This window comes from Bactrocera tryoni, chromosome 3, assembly GCF_016617805.1.
Source record: "Bactrocera tryoni isolate S06 chromosome 3, CSIRO_BtryS06_freeze2, whole genome shotgun sequence".
Taxonomy (NCBI): Eukaryota; Metazoa; Arthropoda; class Insecta; order Diptera; family Tephritidae; genus Bactrocera; species Bactrocera tryoni.
In genome coordinates, this window is record NC_052501.1 from 86,551,559 (window position 1) to 86,569,614 (window position 18,056).

The window sequence follows — 18,056 nt, forward strand, 5'->3', positions numbered from 1 at the left end:
CAAAGCAATCGTTCAAGTTCAAAAACATGCCGCTGCACACTCGACAAACATATGTACTAACAAGCAGGCATACATATACATTGCATAATTCTTTTTTATCAACAAATTTCCGGCCGTCAGCCGCGCAAGGTAAGCGTTTAAAGCCATTTGTTCAAATAAAAGCATACATATGTACATACATATATGCAACAACAATTAACATTACTGATTACACAAAGCCATAAAAATATGAAAAATCGTCGGGGTACATCACGTAACATGCAAAAAGCCTCGAGGCGTATTTGAAAATGCATAAAAATTAACACGAAAATTAGTACAAATCCACCCGGTCACACACCCGCCTTGTTCCGTCCGTGTGTGTGGCGGAAAATATTGTCATTTAAATTAGAATTTCGCGTTCGTGCCCGACTATTTAAAAACCAATTGAATTCGGCCCATTTAAGTAGATTGGCTAAGGGCCCAACCAACTCATTTATCAGTAGAAAGCGAGTCGAACTTCGTGAGCTTAGCGCAATCAGTTCGCACCGCTTGCCATAGCGTTGCAGTGACACTGACACTGACACTGACACTTGTTGACAGGCCCTCAGCAGTTCCGCGAACTCGACTCGGAAAATAGCGGAAGGAAAAGATAACAAACGAGTATACGGAAAGCCAGACCATTAAGAACACGCCTCATATTATTAGCAGGAAGTTTAAAGCGCGACAACTTTTTCTTGTGAACTAGAAGAAGAATAAAAAACACAAAAAAACTGTAAAAAAATACATATTTGCTTAACTGTATCGAGTAGCGGAGGCAACAAAGTTTTAATGCTTCAATTGTTGTGTTTTTTGTGTTGACTTTTCACCAAAACAAGTGTTTCAGTTATCCGCTTAATTCAACGCAATCGTATTTGCATAATATTTAATGCTGTCTTGTTGTCTCTTATATTATCTGCAAATTATCTGCGTTGTCTTTATCAGTCGAATCTGTCGCAAGTAAAAATACGCGTGTGTGTGTTTTGTGCGATTTAGTGAAATACTTATCTAAAAACAGTATTAGTTACGGGGAGTTAGACGTTCATCAACCCGACGATCCCAGCGACGATCAGTCGTTATTGTTTCTTGTCGGCGTAACGGTAGTGAGTGAAATGTCGCGCAAAAAAAGTAAGTGAAGCTATAGTGTCTTATAGATGAGTCTTATTTAGTCTTACGCTTTAATCACACTGGGTCCTTAATGTGGCTGGTTAAGCTATAAGAAAGAAGTGAAAAGTATTAGAAAAGCATTTCAAAAGCATTTCAAAAAGAGCATTCAAAACTGAGTGTAGGAAGTGGCTGGAAACATAACATAATAGTGCTTATTTAAGGGTACTTTCTTCGATTTATTATTCCGAAACTATACCTAAGCTCAGACAGAATCAGGCCAATATTTTTTAATACTTTCTTAACATTTTTATCAAGATAATATTGTACTTAAGATAATATTCTTCTAACCTTTGTCTCAGCTTAGTATTTCTATTAAAAAAGCTAATTTCATATCGATTTCCTTAGCAAAACATATGCCCTTTTATTCTGTTCCTCCACAAGTTCCGCTAATTACATTTCTGAGACTAAATCAGAGAAACACGCTAGATAATACTTCGACTGGTATAGGGAATAGTTGTGAACAGTATCTTCTGTACCTTCGACGTTCATTGGACCACCTTTCTTCCTGGCCGAACCACTCGTTTTAGGTTTCCTCTATTAATATTGGATAATCAAAAAAGTCTTCTTGTATTTTGTCAATGGATATCGTTGCAGTCGTATAGTTCATTTAACCAAAAAAAATTAAATTCGGGGAAGTTGAAAAAAAGCTATAGCTGTTCAAAACTAAGTGAAAATAATGAAGACTTCGCTATATTTTGGAATTTTTGTATAAAAAGGAATGCCACGTAAGCCAACAATGAAATTTGTGAAGTTTATCGGTGGAAAAATCGATAAAAATATGGAAAAGATTGACCAGAACCGTCACATAAGCAGCTATGGCATCGCTAAGGAACTTATCATTCATCACCAAACGGTTTAGAACCATTTGAAAAAGGCTGGCTACATAAAGAAGCTCGATGTTTGGGTACCACATGAATTGTCTGTGAAAAATTAAATGGACCGAATTAACATCTACGATTCTTTGCTCAAACGAATTTAAATCGAACCGTTTCTAAAGCGAATGGTAACAGAAGACAAAAATTGGATCATATACTTACGACAATAATGTGCGAAAAATATCATGGTCCAAACGTGGTGAAGCTCAACAAATGGTCGGAAAGCCAGGATTGACGCCTCGAAAGGTTGTATGCTGAGTGTTTGGTGGGATTGGAAAGGAATCATCCATGCTCCAGCCTGGTCGAACGATTGATTCAACATTTTACTGCCAACAACTGATAGTATTAAAGAGAGCAATCGGAAAAAAATGGCCAGAACTGATCAACAAGAAGGACTGAGAAAACTTGGCTGGGAAGTATTGATGCATCCACCCTATAGCCCTGACCTTGCATCATCGGACTACCATTTATTTCGGTCCATGCAGAACTTCCTTAATGGAGTAAAGTTGGCTTCAAGAGAAGCCTGTGAAAATTATATACTGTCTCTAGTGGAAAAATGACAAAAAGTGATGGACCAAAATTGTACATATTTAGTTCATTAAAGTTTATTATAAATTAAAAAAAGTAAGTTGAAGTTTGATTAGAAATGCGAAAAGACTTTTTCGAGTACCCAATATTTGCATGGTTCTAAAGTAAATATAATCGCTGGACTTGGTCTTGATTACCTACCCCAAAGCCAACGACAAATATGATGTATCAGGTCTTTCGTTTAATAACAGTTATAAGCGCACATTTGTGTCTCCAGGGCTCCATATATGCACTTATTATTTTACTTTTCACATATATGTATATGTATTATTGTTTTCGTTAAGCATAAACTTTGTTTTGTAAATATTTTACCAGCTTAAGATTGTTCTTACACTTTAGCAACCCAAAAAATACATGTACTGTACTGTTGGCTCATATTTACCATCATAAGTCGGGAGGGTAACCATAAACACAAAGAGCAGTTTGCTGAACTCAAAAACATATTTTTGTCCAAGTTCAAGGTATTTTAAGTTTTTAATACTCACACTTGCCACTTTTCCAGTTCTGATCTGCAGTATCTTGCTACTTATTGTGCTAAGTGGCAACTACGGCGTCTTAGCACTCTTCGAGGGCTGCGATAACACAATTAACATAAACCCCGGCACCACCTACTTGCAATCTCCGTATTACCCCAAAACATATCCTTCATGGACGTCCTGTCGCTATCAAATTATTGCACCGGTGGACTATACCATAGAAGTCAATTGCACCATCGAGTTCCCTAGTGTAAGAAATACTCGCTTATTTACTATACAAAACCTAAACGGGATTTTCATTTTTCTTCCACTTCATTTAGAATGCCGGTCAATGCACAACGGAATATTTTTATGTGAGCACCGAGGGCGATCCGCAACTTCGCGATTCGGAACAATTCTGCGGCCAAGGCACATTTACACGTGTCTCCTTATTTCGTAAGCTAACTTTGGCGTACGCCTCCTATGGAAGTACAGGCAGATTCCAGTGTTCGTTAACGATACGGCCGCAGCAATGCGAATGTGGTTGGTCGACGTCCACCAAAATCGCCAATGGGCAGGCAGTCGGCAGTAATGAGTTCCCATTTATGGTCGGGCTGCAAGATTTGGCATCTAGCACGCACATTTTTTGTGGCGGCACCATTAGTGAGTGTTCTCAACAGCAATTATTGCTTCTGCCGATTTATTGCTTGATTATTTCTCTTCAGTCTCGCATTTCCACATAATCACCGCCGCTCACTGTGCTAAGATGCAACCGGACGCCTCTCAAATCATAGCGCACGTTGGCTTCACACAAATATCGACCAGTAAATACTTCCTTATTTTACAACGCATGTCTCTATTTTATCTTGTTGTTTCATTCCCTCAGTGAACACGTCCCGTTATGCGGCAGCTTATGGTATTCAAAGTATAACTATACATCCAGGCTACACGGATGATCCGCCCGTTAATGACATCAGTGTGCTGGTAACCAAAGTATTGATTGAATGGGAACGCGGCGTTGGACCGATCTGTCTTCCACCAGCTGGGTAAGTTGATCCCACTAAGCCGCTTATATAGCCATACTTACAGAAATACTTAATTTTACTTCAGTTCATCGACCTTCTCTTACCAAACCGTGGACGTTGCCGGTTGGGGAACCGAAAGCTTTGCCGGTCCGACCACAGATGCACTAATGAAAGCTAATCTTATGGTGGTCGAGAATTCTGTGTGTCAGGAAAGGTACAATGTGCCAATTTATTCCTCTCAAATCTGCACCACGGACTACTCTGGCCAAGGCCGTGATGCATGTCAGTATGACTCGGGCGGTCCGGTGGTCTGGCGCAGTTCACGTATGTTTCTCGTTGGCTGCATTAGCTTTGGCCAGGCCTGCGGTCAGCCGTATGGAACCGGTGTGAATACGCGTATAACCTACTTTTTGAACTGGATTCAGCAAGTAACGGGTTACACGACCTGCGTGAAAGCACTGGGTTAGTACTGTTAAGATATCCATATCAATTACTGTGTAAATAAATATATATTATATGCATAACTTTACACAAGAAATGCTATTTAATTAAGACTTATGGGTTTTAATTTTGACGTGAGGTTGTAGACCACAAGATAAGCCGCGGAATTGGGGTATATGGAAGTTTTTTTGGGGAGCTGCTTTCTACAGCTAAGATACGTTGACACTTTTGCTACAGTCGTCGTGTACAATAAGTCTTGAGATGGTGGCGTTGGTATTTTTGCGAGGATCAGTTAATTTTCAGCGTTTTGTATTCGCATTGCTTGCCCTGGCGGCTCGGCTGGCTACCGTCAAAGCACAAATGAGTTGCATTACGCAGGACTATTATCTGCCTTCCAATCAGCAGGTGTTCAATATAACTTCGCCGAATTATCCGGGCGCCTACAGACCAGGCACGAATTGCAGATTTCGTTTAATTGCGCCTTATGCGCATGTGGTTGTGCTAAACTGCATCTTCGACGTGGTAAGTGAGCTGTGTGTCCGCATTCTTCCCAGGCGCTCATTTCTATAAATTTCACATTTCTTCAAAACTTCCAAACCCAGTACCCAAACGCATGTGGCACGGAGTACTTTTACATATCACGTGATGGTGATTTGGACTTTCGTGGGGGTGAGACCTACTGCACCAATACGAATATAGTGCGCAATTCGTATTTTCGTCCTATGACCGTGGGTTATTACTCGTCCTCACTGGGTACCAATCAGCAAGGTCGTTTCTTCTGCCAGGCATATGCACAGCGTCAACCTTGCAACTGCGGCTGGACCACACAGACGCGCATCACTAACGGACAGGAAGCAACCAAACACGAGTATCCCTCTATGGTGGCTTTACGAGACATCGGCTCCTCTCAACAGATCTTCTGTGGCGGCAGTATCGGTATGTAGCACATTTGAATGCGTTTGAAAGGCTTGATGCTCAAAAGCATTTTCGTCTTTAGTTAGTAATCGTCACATTATGACGGCAGCGCATTGTATAAACGTACAGCCAGATGCACGAAGGATCATCGCCTATGTAGGAGATCACGACCTAAGCAGCAGTGAGTAAAATATAGCACGTATAACACGGATTTTTGCGTATTAGAGAAAGAAAGCGGCAGCGCCTGCTTAAACTTTGCCTATTTTTAGATTTTGTCTCGCATTACTTTTACTCTTGAAGTAACAATGCATAACCAGAGCCTTTCCTCCGTCTCTTTTCAGACACCGAATCTATTTTTGCTATGCAACATCGCATCCAGCAGATTATCATACATCCGAATTATGTCTCGACAGCTAACGGTGTTGTCAACGATTTGGCTTTACTCATAACGATCGCACGCATCGAATGGTCACGTGGTGTTGGACCTATCTGTCTGCCATTACTGCAATCGTTTGTTGATACATTTGCTCGTGTAATATAGTCATTGACTTAACTAAATTTCAGCTCTGATTTATTCACCTACCGCACTGTAGATGTGACCGGCTGGGGCACCACTTCATTCGCCGGTCCCAAGTCGAACACGCTGCAAAAGGTCGAGCTTATGACTGTCGAGAATAGCGCCTGCGAAACCCAGTTCAATACCACCATCACCGCCGCGCACATTTGCACGCATGATTACCGGGGTTTGGGCCAGGACTCCTGTCAATATGACTCCGGCGGTCCGGTCATACTGCGGCAACAGCAGCAGCTCTCTCAACCGTCACGCATGTATGCGCTCGGAGTTATCAGCTATGGCGGCACGTGCGGTTCGCGCTATGCGGTGGGCGTGAATACACGGATCACTTCGTATCTGCGCTGGATCTGGAATTATTTGCAAAATGTTGGCGGTGTGTGTGTGCCTTAGGTTTACGTACAGGAGTACCAAATACCATAGATTTATACAACTGAGATGAGAAATAAAAGCTTAGGAAATGAAGTAGTGAAAGTATTCAAGATAAATTAGTTCGGAAGAGAGTTTGGGCTCTTGGAGTATTAGACATATTTTATATGTATGAGAGAAATCATGAGTCACATTTTTTCTCCGATTTCTTAACACTCTTGCGCTTTATGCGAAGCCTAACATCGATCGCGATTCCCATGCCCCAGTTGTTATTTTTTCCGGAAAAATGTCTCATGCCAAGTGTAGAAAAGAGGTCATTTGTCAGTGCTGACATCACTAAATCTAAATATGTTCCTGCTCTCTTAAATGCATAAAGCTCTGTAATGTTATGTAAAAAATTGCCGAATTCTACTAAATTTTATAAATTTATTATTGCCATGTGGTCTTACAAATGCACATACATATGCAAGACCTGACATTTCTATAGTCTGTGTGAATCTCATCTCTCATGTCTTCATGTAATAGTTATTGGCTATTCGGAGACTCCTTACTGCAGTTGTTCTGCTTGATGATTACGATGACAAAAGACTGAATTTGCATTTAAATTAAAATGGTCTCTTTCTTGCCGCCACCACAGCCGCTGCTCTACATTGCAGCCACAACTGTTTTATAGTTTAAGGACAAACACCGTTAAAGCAAGCACTTTGCAAAAGCAACACACACATTCGCTGCTTGCTAAGAAAATTTAGGCCTCTCGTCTTGCTTTAAAGACTGCGGCTGAAAATTCAATGGCAGTAACTGAACTGTGTGTATATATGTGTGTATACCCCAATCTTAAAGTTTATAAAGCAAAAATCAGTTTTTAAGTGAAACTTTATGAAAATGAATATACGAAAAATACGTGAATATATGGAGCTCCCAAACTGTGCCACTTAGTCGGGATTTAAGCCTTACAGATCCATTTGCAGCATTTTTCTGTGATCTTAAACGATCTATGTAGCCGAGATTGAAACCCTTCAGTTCCATTTGCATAATCTTTCAGTGATCTCAAACGATCATAAACAACTTAGAGCGTCAGCAGATGATCAATTTGGCAGGGTTCTAGCCGAGATTAAAACCTTTTAAATTCATTTGTAACATTTTTTAGTGATCTCAAACGATCATAAACATCTAAGAGCCCCAGCAGATGAACTGATTATTCTAGCTGAGAATAGAGATCCATTTGCAGCATTTTTCAGAGATCTCAAACGATCATTAACATCTTAGAGTTTTAGCAGATGAACTGATCAGTTTGGCAGGATCCATCCAATCCATTTTTATATGCAGCAACCTTGCAAAGCGAAAAAATCATTACATAAACTGAAGCAGGTGTGCAAATCTTTAGTTCTTATCTGCTGTAATATTTTTTAAACTTTGATTACTAATTCTACCGCACCTTTCCGCTGCTCCTCTTCTCTTAAGCTTGCTCCACAACACACTTTGCTAGCAGCTCGTTTGTAATGCAGTTCTGAGTCGCTTCCACTTGTGATTATTGCGAACAAATGTGGTCGAGTGCACTTAAGTAATTCTTCATAATTGTTATTGTCAACGTTCTTCCTGCCTGGCTCCAACAATAACGCTGCCGCCGTGCCACACGCTGACACAAAGCGCTTAAGTTCATTTGTGTCGCCGTACTAGGGCAGCGCAAGAACAAAAACTAAAGCAAAAGCAAACAAGTAACAACATCTAAGTGCAATAATATAAAAATATATAACAAAAAGGACACTTGACTGCCCGACAGACGCTCGCTCGGCCGCTGCAGCACACCGGCACAAGCGTCAGTCAGCCACTCGGTGCTTCAGCTGCAACGGCGAGCACTTCCTCAAAGCTGCCGGGAGCGGCATCAGCGTCAGCATCCACATCCACATCCGCATCAGTCAGATTGCCAGCATACAAAGCAAAAGAAATAACAAAAACAAAGCAAAGTTGTATTTAAAGGACACACACAACAATGTTGCAACATAGTCACTTCAGGCGCAAGTGGCTAAAGGAAAAAAGTGCGGCATAGAAAAAACGTTAAGAAACGCGCACACAAACGCACACACTCACAAAAGCACGATGCAGAGCAGCACCCGCAATCACTGCAACAGCAGCAACAACAACAACAGCAATAATGAAGCAAACACAATAAAAAGTGGTAATGTGGCAAGTACGAATAAAGAAACAAAACGGCGTTGGCAAAAGACAGAATGTAAATGGCAGGAGGCAGAGGGCAGAGGGCAGAAAGCAGAAAGCAAAAGACAAAAAAGGGTTAATTCAAGTGGGCTACCCAGCGCCGAGTGCTCTGCGCTGCGCCGAGTGGCAGCAAAATTGAAGTGGCGCACAACCACACCACCAACAACAACACACCCACACCGCCTGCCGCCTACCACCAGCCGTGTGCACTTCAATGCCTCAGCCCGCCGCTGACCCCGTTTCGCGTGCGCTCGGCAAATTTGTTTTTATTTATATTTGCATTTTTTCGTTATTAAATAAAAGCACACAAAAATAATAAAATAAGTGCAACAAAAATAAATACGACAGCAAGCAGCGGCCTTTGGTCATCCATCCGCCTTCTCCTGCGTGCCGCTTGGTCCACAGCAGCCTCGCGCTTTTTTCCCAGGCGCTCGTCTGTTTATCCTTTAATGCTTCTATGCAATTAACTAGCAAACAATCACAACTACAACTACAACGATTTTAACGAGCATTATGTGCGGAGGCGCCACTTCTCATTGCCATCGCGGCTGCTAAGTTAATTTTTGATATTTTAACTATGCAATTGTTAGACGTCCGTGCTTCATGAGCTTCTTCATTAGTGGCAATGCATGTATGAGTGTGTGTTTTTGTTGTTGGTGGCGCATAAATATGTTACGGTTCGGCGGTGTGCTTGCTGCTTTGTGTCTCAAATGATTTTTAGCGTTTTTACATAATTTTCCTTTCACTTGTTGTTATTGTTGTTATGCGCGGCTTCATCTCTCACTTGCCTGTTGCAGAGTTACAACTTCAGCCACAATTAAACTGCACTTTTGCATTTCGTGCGCTTTCAGCACGGCAGCTAACCACTACAAGCGCAAATACCAGCACACGCATACACACATCCGCATTCATGTTACGTATACGCTTTGATGTCCCGCGCGCGTATTAGCGCGAGTGCTCTCTACATTTTATTACGCTTTTCAATTTTTCACATTTTTTCTTTGTCATTTCCATAATTACTATATTTTCTGTGCAAATTTGCCGCTTAATTGTCGCTAAATTATTTGCATGAGATTTCAAGTTCACGTTCAAGCTAAAGTAAAAGTGGTCAGGTCCTTAAATGGCTTTCGCCTCGCCGCTGGAGTTTAAGTGGCAATTAGTTGTTTTGCTCTTTAACCTTTGATGTCGTGTGTTGCAGTCGCTGCCAAGTTGCTGTCAAGGGTTAATTATGTTGTCGTGGGAGGGTTAATAGGCAAGTGCCTAATTAAGTCTTTTTTTTTGTTTTTATTTGTATCCAAAGGAGGGATCTACCAAGTTAGACTAACAGCATGCACGACTCATATCATCCGCTAAGAATGCACCTCATGTAGGACCACGCCCAGTTAGTGTTATCTAACTATGCTGGACTTGCGAAACAGTACACCTACGACTAACCTTTAACTCCGGCTGATGTGGCTTGCATTTGGACCTACGAAACCGCGCTAAGCATAACTTCGCAGAGCCAAGCTGAGCATAAAAGCCATTTCACACACTTTCTGAAGAGTTATTCAGCTATGTCTTATGCTTCCTTACTACCGCTCTTTCATTCTAAGTGCTTCAATTGCAGCACATGACTCACAATGTTGTGCGGCGTCTTCTTTTCCTTTATTATTCGATCTATGTTAGTTCTCTCTACTATACACCGGGAGAAAAAGATGTGATCTTCGCTATCTTTGGCACTTCTGCAGAAGGAACATCTTGTTTGAGGTACTCCCTGGAATAGCCATGGTCCGATAAGAACTGCGTAAATAGAAGTCTGTTCCACGTATTGTCTCCCAATCTAGGTCGGTACGTTCTTAATGAATCTATATGTTCAACTTAATTTACTTTTCTTCCACATCCCATTGCTTTTGCCGATCGTCGAGACTCGTCTGTCTCTCTTTTTTTCGCTCGTCGGCCGTTAGACGCCCATTCATGGCTTTTGGAAATGCATCGCTACGATACCCCGCACAGTTTCTTCCCTCTAATGCCTAATTAGGTAAGTGTCGCAAAAGCCGTAAATGAAGAGTTTACTTTGAGACTATATGTTCACGGTTTCAAGGATTTAAATTCAATATTGTATTGTCAACGAAATTTGGTTTAATATCCGTTAGAACTCTGTCAAAAGAAAACGAAGCCAAGCTCTTCTTCACCTGGTCCCTCCAACGGGGTGAAGGTCTTCACCTTCCTCTGCTTCCCCCGGCGGGTATTGCGTCGAATACTTTCAAAGCTAGAGTGTTTTCGTCCATACGTACGACGGCTGTCTTTTAATTCGATGAACTATGTCAATGTCATCGTATATCTCATACAACTCATCGTTCCATCGAATGATATTCGCCGTATTATTATTTTCTCCAAAAGTAGGTTGAAAAGGTCACACGAAAGGGAGTCACCTTGCCTGAAACCTCGTTTGGTATCGAACGGCCCGGAAAGATCCTTTCCGATCCTAACGCAGCTTTTGGTGTTGCTCAACGACAGTTTACACAGCCGTATTAGTTTTTCGGGGATACCAATTTCAGACATCGCGGCATAAAGGCAGCTCCTTTTCGTGATGTCGAAAGTATCTTTGAAATCGACGTAAACCTATTTAATTACTAGACACAAAGCGACCCAGGAAATATCAGATGAGCAGAAAATATCGTCGCTGTCAGAGAATGATTCATATAATATCTGGAAAAGTATAGAAATTCAACCGGCCGGGACTCTTTTCAATGGGCCAAGATTCTTGGCAGGTCTTGGAACTCTAAACCCTGATCCCTGCGTTTGACATTGAAAAGATTATATGGTTGTAACATCCATGCATGAAAAAAAAAATTTAATTCAAAACTCACCTTTCGCTAAGACCTTTCCTAAATTATCCAATAAATCTACAAACGCTTTTCAAAAGGCAGGTTCAAACGAAAAAGCCTTGAAGACCAGGTAATTTGGCTGGCTCTCGCCCAAAAGTCGTTCAACAGAATTAAAACCTTCACTTTTTAACGATTAAATTCAAATTTCTTGGGTACTTTTTAAAGGGATTTCGAGTAGAGGCAACGTTTTTTTTACGCTGACTATCTGGCTGAGCCGTTGGGCGCATAGGCCATAGTTTCAAATAACCAACGGTTTGGACGTGAAACGGCAAAGTGACTGCAACAAGCCGCCCCCACACACCCTACCAATCAGCGGAGCCAACGACGAGTTTCACAGCAAGCCACCAATCCAATTTCGTTTCTAATTTCTGCGCCTCCGCCAAAGCTCATCTGCATCAATGCGAGCGCGCTCTTTACTTAGTCATGTGCAAGCGAGTGTAACTGCACTTAGTATTTTTACGATAATTTCGCATTCGTCGTTTTTCGCAATCACGTTGCATGCGCACACAAACACACACACGCACACAGAATGCGATGATGCACCCCACGTATGTGAATGTGTTTGTGTGTAGGTGTGAGTGTATGGCATACTAAATTGGTTTTGTGTTGCACTGTGGCAACGCTAATGAATAGGCAAGCGTTAGTTGGCATACTTTGCATGCATTTAGGCGCAAAAGCGTTATATAAAAATCCTTTGCAAGCAAAAAAATATAAAAGGCAACTGCGAAATCTAACGAAAATTAGAATGAAAAAGAATTAGGCAAATACCTGTCTGCCGAGCGATGCTAAGCGCCTAACGAAGAAATAAAGAGCGAAATAAAAATACCGCTATTGAAAGCATATATTTAGGCGTCAGCACAAAAAAAACACTAAATCCAACTAACAAAAGCGCAACTAAAACGCCAAATTAATGCTTAGAAAGCGCAACTAAGCGCACTCAGACCGCACGCCACTTGGCTGCGCTGCGCCCATCGAACGGCGCGGCACGGCGCGGCTGCACTGGCTGCCTTAATGCAACCGTGTAAATGCATAGCCGTTGCGCCACATACATAAAAAGGCAATGCACGAATTTGTAGCATGCATTTAGGCGCTGTTTGAGCTGCTCCTTTTTCGCTTTCCTTAATAATTGGAAATTGCAATGTGCTGCAGACTCATTCATGTTTGCGTTGGTGGCTGTTGGTGTGCCCAGTTTTCACGGTGTGCACTTGAAGCGCGGTTGTTTTGCAATTAGTGCGCAATATTCCAAAGCGCCATGCCACCACAGCGCCTTAGGAACGATTTTCTAATCAAAAGATCGCTCAAAAAGAGCGCGGTTATCGGCCAAAGTGGCTCATGGATAATTGGTAAAGCTGCTTTCTTTTACTCTGGCCATTTTATACCTTTTTGGTGGACGCGTTTTTTATTCATGGTAAACTTGGAGAAATCCATTTTAGTCCACAATCGGTTAATGGCTTAACTAAATACACTGCAAGCGCTTAAAAATATGCTGCCTTTAAACAATAACTGCACTCAACAAACCTCATGCTTCTTCATTCCAGCGCAGCTTAAGCTAAGGAACCTATCGTTAGGCATCTCTGCTCCAACTCCTCTCCACAGCCCACCGCACTTGATATTAGATTTGGTATTTTTTATTAAATACAAATCATTTTTCGAGTTTAAAGCGTAAATGTGAACGCATTCATGCAGACTCGCGCAGCACAAGCTTCCCGAACACAAAGCAGTTGAACTCGCCACTCTAGCGCTTCACTCACAACGCGTTATCTTACACACTCACACGCCATCAACCCGTTCGAATGCATTCTTCACTCGCTAAGCCTAAAAGCATGCTTCATATGTTATGCGTTCGCGTTTTAATTATTTAACAGTGTTTGAAAAGAAATCGGCAAAGTGAAATATCAAATGCGCATACCAAAGAAGCGGTACAAAGCGTCACAAATCTAGCACGGCAAAAAATTGCCTCCATGAGTTTTGATATTGACACATCAGAATTGGTACCGAAGCACCCCAGCCGCCCCAACTCAGCGCTTATGTTCGCAGTGATGAGTTATGGGAGCGTGTGTGGGAGTGTCGTCATAAAATATTTAATTGTAAATCTGTCAGTGCCGTCGATTGCAGCCGCGGTATCCATGTAATCGTGCTCCCCAAGTCGTATTGCCTACACACAGGCGCTAATTAGTAAACATTTCCGTTTAAATGAGCACCTGAGCACAAGCAGTTGGGTTTGAGCAGCTGGCGGTTCTGAGTGACGAACAGAAATGAGAAATTTTTTATTTGTCGAACGTTTTCAAGCGTTAAATGCCTTCGATTGATTTCCCTTCAGGCGTAAGTGTTAAAAATTACACCTTTCTCAATGGAGTAGCTATTGTGCGACAAAATGACGACATGAAAACGCTGATTGGGTGCTGAAAAGGAGATGCTTAAATGCACATGTGCTTCGCTTGAAGTGCTTTCACCTTCATAGAAATTAATTTAAATGAAATCATTAAAAAAGTAACAAACAAGTAACGAGCCAAGGCATACATTTAGGCGCACGCTGTCATTGTAGCACTAAAAGAACATCACTTGCGATATTTATACATATATATAAATTACTTTATTTTCAATAAACCATAGCTTCATTTAAATATAAAATATGATATCCGCGTTATTGCCGCCTATTTGATGCAATATGTCAACGGCGCAGTATTATCCTTAATCCAACGTAAGTGTGAGGCCACTTTCGTGTTCACCGAAGGTTGCCGCGCTGCACAACCGTAGCCATAACTCACAATGCCCACCACAAAGAGGCGTCCACCCTCGCGCAAATAAAGCCCACCACCCGAGTCATACTGACACGTATCCCTGCCCGGCGTGTAGGTGCAGAAAGTGGCAACTGGAAGCGCGCCCAATGAGCTACGACACTCCTCGGCGGTAATGACATCCAGTCGCGCTGTGAGCAGCTGCGTAGATTGCGGACCACCAAACGAAATGCTGCCCCATCCTGCAGTCTCCACGCGCTGTCCTGCCACGGGTGGCCTCCGCCCACCATCAGTGCCGGTGATGGAACGAAAGGGCAGGCATGCCGGCGCGACGCCACGGTTCCACTCGATCGTTTGGCTTGTGCGCAAGAGGGCGATATCATTGCGCACCTGTTCGGCTGTGGCGCGGAAGTGTTCGTGCAGTATGATCGTGTCGATTTTGTAGTAACGCGTGTAAACCGATTCGAGCACTGCAAAACAAGTGGAGAAGTTGAAATGCAGCAAAGTTGTATTGAGAATTAATACAAGCTTATTTACCAGTTGAGAAATCGTGTTCGCCGACAACCGCCTCTATCAAATCCGAACGACTTGTGGCCGCAGATATAAAACAATGGGCGGCAGACAGCAGAAACCGGTGATGAACTATTTGAGTAGAACCAACATTTTATAAAAATCATTAAGGAGAGACGCGGCAGAAATACTCACTTATCACCGCACCACAGAAGATCTTGCCATAATTCACCGTTAATACACCGGCCATGGAGGAGTACTCATTCAGACCAGCCACACCTGACGCGCTAACCACCTTTAGTGAATGTGTGCTCCAGCCGCAGTCGCACTGTGACTCAACCGCTTCCACCAAACAAGAGAAGCGCCCCTTGCCCGCACCATCCGGATAGCCATCATAATTTGCTGAATTTGATAAAATGCGGTAATCACGTTCTTCCAAGGGTTCCGGTGTGGGGGTCAACTGATGGTCACTGAGATAGTCTTCCGATATTCGATCCGTTGCTGTAGCGGCCGGCAATGGGTTAGAGCCATTCCTTCCAACAAATTTGTAGAGTGGAAGCGGCGCGAGGTACAACGGATCCGAGTTGGTTGCTGTTATTAGCGCTTGCTGCTTTGGCTGCGTCGCCTTGCGCCGCTGATTTTGGCGTTTCGCATTTGTGTGGTTCTTTTGGGTGGATGGCGCTATAAAAACGCTCGTCTCTATGCTGTTCGAGAGCAGTGTGGCCAAATAGGCGAAAGCGTTGTTAATGCCCGCTGACACTGATGGGCGGGGAGTTGTGGTTAAGCCATGATGCCCAGTGACATTAGCGACATTTGGCTTTTTCTTTTTACGCTTGTTCCTATTCTTGTTTTTATTTTGATTTTTTTGCGCATTCGATGGATTGAACAAGTTCACTGTTGTTGCTGTACTATTCAATGCACTGACTCCTGCGGCTCCTGCAGTTGTTGCTGCTGTTGTTGGCGTTGTGGCCATCTGTACGCCAGCAATTGTGACACCTTTCACACCGATACCCATCAGCCGGAGCGGCGGACGCGTGGAAATATACGAGATCACAGCGCGATTGAGGAAGCTCCTCCTCGTCATACTGCCGCGGCCACAAAAATATTCCGAACCGGATAAAAGTTCGCTTCCTTCACGGTTGAAGTAGAAAATCTCATCATAACAACGCTCACTCAACTGCACGTTGGACGCAGCGTATGTCTATGCAAACATGCGAAAATAAACCAAGCGAAAGCGGAGAGGAGCAAAAAAATGGACGAGTGAGAGAGTGTGTGAATGTGTGCCGAAAAAATTCGTTTTTATAGAAGTAAATAAAGTTTTATAAAAATATTTAACTTGCTGCTTAAGAGCGTGCCATCCTCAAAAATTTGGAAAAAATTCGCTTTTTCATAGTTAATGTGCGCGGGCAGTCAACGTAGGGAGCTTATAGCACTCGAAGCGTTGACTTACTCTGACAAGTGGAAAGTAACGCTAAGCAAGGCGTACACAGGAGGCACCAAGGCTTTGGCTGAGCACTGCATTCTCCGCTGACTAGTATTAAATTATTTTTTCTACAGCAATTATCAACATTGAAGAGCTTAAAGCACAAATTCTATTAAAAAAAAACGTAGGGAACTAATTGCGCGTTGAGTTGAGAGAATTGGAAAAAATATTTCTCTTTTATTGTCAGCTATAAATTTTTAGTTAAAAGAATTGAAGTTTTTTAAGTAAAAAATTATTTTTTAAAATTCTCTCTTTAAAAGTGATGAATATTAACTCCACCAGCGCTCCAACAACAGTGCCAGGCGCCACGGCTCCTGCTAGACATAAACCCAAACTTCGCTTTCGAAGTCTGGAACATAATGGAGGCTTCTACTTAATGTCAAAGCCTGGGTTACAAAGTCGCAAATTCTCCTTTTGACAATTCCACAGCGTGGGTAGCAGCTTGCTGATTATTACAGGGTTTGTCCGTAAAGTAATATTACTGATTTTCTTCTGCCGCGACTGTCCCAACCGTCAACGCCAAGTTTTACGTAGAAGTCCTCAAGAGAATCAAACGAAGGGTCGAACGGGTCCGACAAGACATAGCAGCCGATGGGAAGTCGCACCACGACAACGTCCTCGGATTACACCGCCTTCCTTGAGAACAGCTACCTAACTAAAGCCGGCATCCCAACGCTTCCGCAGCCGCTCTACAGCCCAGGTGTGGCCCCCTGGACAGTTTTTGTTTCCTTGGCTGAAAAAGCCGATGAAAGACAAGCATTTTGAGACGGCAGAGGGGATCCAAGCAGCATGCACCTCGGCTCTCAAGGCCATTCCAGAGAATGCCTTCGGTGTTACGGTGTCAATGCTTAGAAATCAAATCGATGCAGCGCTGCCAGCATCGACGCAGAAGGAGCCTATTTTGAAAGTTTTTAAAGAATTTAAAGAATCGACTCAGTCCTATTACTTTCCGGACAAACCCTGTCTCTATAATTTCTCTCACTTAATATTTAAAACCGTTTGATTCAAATATCTTCCCCTACCATATTTATATCGATATCGCACTCGAAGTTCAATTGATGATCCGTTGGCGCCCTTAGCGTATAACGGCAGGAAGTGCCAGCCGGATATGCATTTGGATATAAAGGTGAGTTTATCAATATCTTTTGGCCGGCCTTTAAGTCCAGCGTATGGTTGCACTGCTCAAATAAACCGAACGCCGCAACGATTATATTCACAAATTGAATCAAAAAGAAACCGAATTTGAATTTCGAAGACATTTTAAAATCGACATCAAAACTTTACAGAATTTCTTGAAGTCTTTTCCAAGTGAAACACATCTAACACGCACGATTGATCTACGGCAACTGAGCTTAGCCACTGCGCATGCGTGGAGCTTAACATGGCAATCAATAAATTTGAAACTGCTTCTTTTTGATCAAGATTTCTCTAAATTTCTAACACAAACCGCCAGTCATTATGCTCAATAGCGGATTGTATGTGAAAAGAGTTGCCAGGCAAGAAATTTCTTTTGTGGAGTTTTGCAATACTTTTGGTTGTTACTTATATTTGAAGTAACGAATTCGAGCCGAAGCAGAGTACAACGGCAGGAAAAAGTATATTTCCACGTTTCCCACTTTCTTTCACTTCAAAAAATATTTGTAGTTGGCGTCGCCATCAGAAAGCTGACTCTTCAATAATTTGTTCGCACCAAAAACGCAAGTTTGTGGCTACCCTGAGCCCAACCGCATGATCAGCTGTTGTTAATGTCTTCGGGCACTGATTTGCATTCCCACTGTCTTCGTGCATTCACTTAGTTTCGTTTTATCTTTTGCATTGTCACT

At 42.5% G+C, this 18,056-nt stretch overlaps 3 protein-coding genes across 3 annotated transcripts; 2 read left to right on the top strand and 1 right to left on the bottom strand.

Moving 5' to 3' along the window:
• The first annotated feature begins 457 nt into the window (after nucleotides 1-457).
• LOC120772607 (venom serine protease) lies at nucleotides 458-4,673 on the top strand. Its single transcript, XM_040101322.1, has 6 exons — nucleotides 458-1,143; nucleotides 3,148-3,371; nucleotides 3,442-3,763; nucleotides 3,826-3,924; nucleotides 3,987-4,146; nucleotides 4,211-4,673. Exons 1-6 carry the CDS (start codon nucleotides 1,128-1,130, stop codon nucleotides 4,590-4,592), a joined length of 1,203 nt encoding a protein of 400 aa, XP_039957256.1. The 5' UTR covers nucleotides 458-1,127; the 3' UTR covers nucleotides 4,593-4,673.
• Nucleotides 4,674-4,827: 154 nt separating this feature from the next.
• On the top strand, nucleotides 4,828-6,445 carry LOC120772608 (venom serine protease). Its single transcript, XM_040101323.1, has 5 exons — nucleotides 4,828-5,088; nucleotides 5,169-5,502; nucleotides 5,564-5,662; nucleotides 5,823-5,991; nucleotides 6,046-6,445. Exons 1-5 carry the CDS (start codon nucleotides 4,828-4,830, stop codon nucleotides 6,443-6,445), a joined length of 1,263 nt encoding a protein of 420 aa, XP_039957257.1.
• A 7,676-nt stretch (nucleotides 6,446-14,121) lies between these two features.
• Nucleotides 14,122-17,492, bottom strand: LOC120770813. Its single transcript, XM_040098390.1, has 4 exons — nucleotides 17,256-17,492; nucleotides 14,946-15,927; nucleotides 14,778-14,882; nucleotides 14,122-14,710 (listed from the first exon to the last, which is right to left on the bottom strand). The coding sequence occupies exons 1-4, from the start codon at nucleotides 17,490-17,492 to the stop codon at nucleotides 14,157-14,159; spliced, it is 1,878 nt and encodes a 625-aa protein (XP_039954324.1). The 3' UTR covers nucleotides 14,122-14,156.
• Nucleotides 17,493-18,056: the final 564 nt, after the last annotated feature.

What these genes read in the sequence shown, in the direction of transcription:
- LOC120770813 (XM_040098390.1), bottom strand. Translation starts at nt 17,492, where the DNA reads ATGTCTTCGAAATTCAAATTCGGTTTCTTTTTGATTCAATTTGTGAAT. An exon ending in GCGATATCGATATAAATATG is followed by an intron (nt 15,928 to 17,255) that starts GTAGGGGAAGAT and finishes TCCAACGTGCAG; the next exon opens with TTGAGTGAGCGTTGTTATGA. An exon ending in CGAACACGATTTCTCAACTG is followed by an intron (nt 14,711 to 14,777) that starts GTAAATAAGCTT and finishes CTTGTTTTGCAG; the next exon opens with TGCTCGAATCGGTTTACACG.
- LOC120772608 (XM_040101323.1), top strand. Translation starts at nt 4,828, where the DNA reads ATGGTGGCGTTGGTATTTTTGCGAGGATCAGTTAATTTTCAGCGTTTT. An exon ending in TAAACTGCATCTTCGACGTG is followed by an intron (nt 5,089 to 5,168) that starts GTAAGTGAGCTG and finishes TTCCAAACCCAG; the next exon opens with TACCCAAACGCATGTGGCAC. An exon ending in CTTCTGTGGCGGCAGTATCG is followed by an intron (nt 5,503 to 5,563) that starts GTATGTAGCACA and finishes TTTCGTCTTTAG; the next exon opens with TTAGTAATCGTCACATTATG.
- LOC120772607 (XM_040101322.1), top strand. An exon ending in TTTTTGTGGCGGCACCATTA is followed by an intron (nt 3,764 to 3,825) that starts GTGAGTGTTCTC and finishes ATTTCTCTTCAG; the next exon opens with TCTCGCATTTCCACATAATC. An exon ending in ATCTGTCTTCCACCAGCTGG is followed by an intron (nt 4,147 to 4,210) that starts GTAAGTTGATCC and finishes ATTTTACTTCAG; the next exon opens with TTCATCGACCTTCTCTTACC.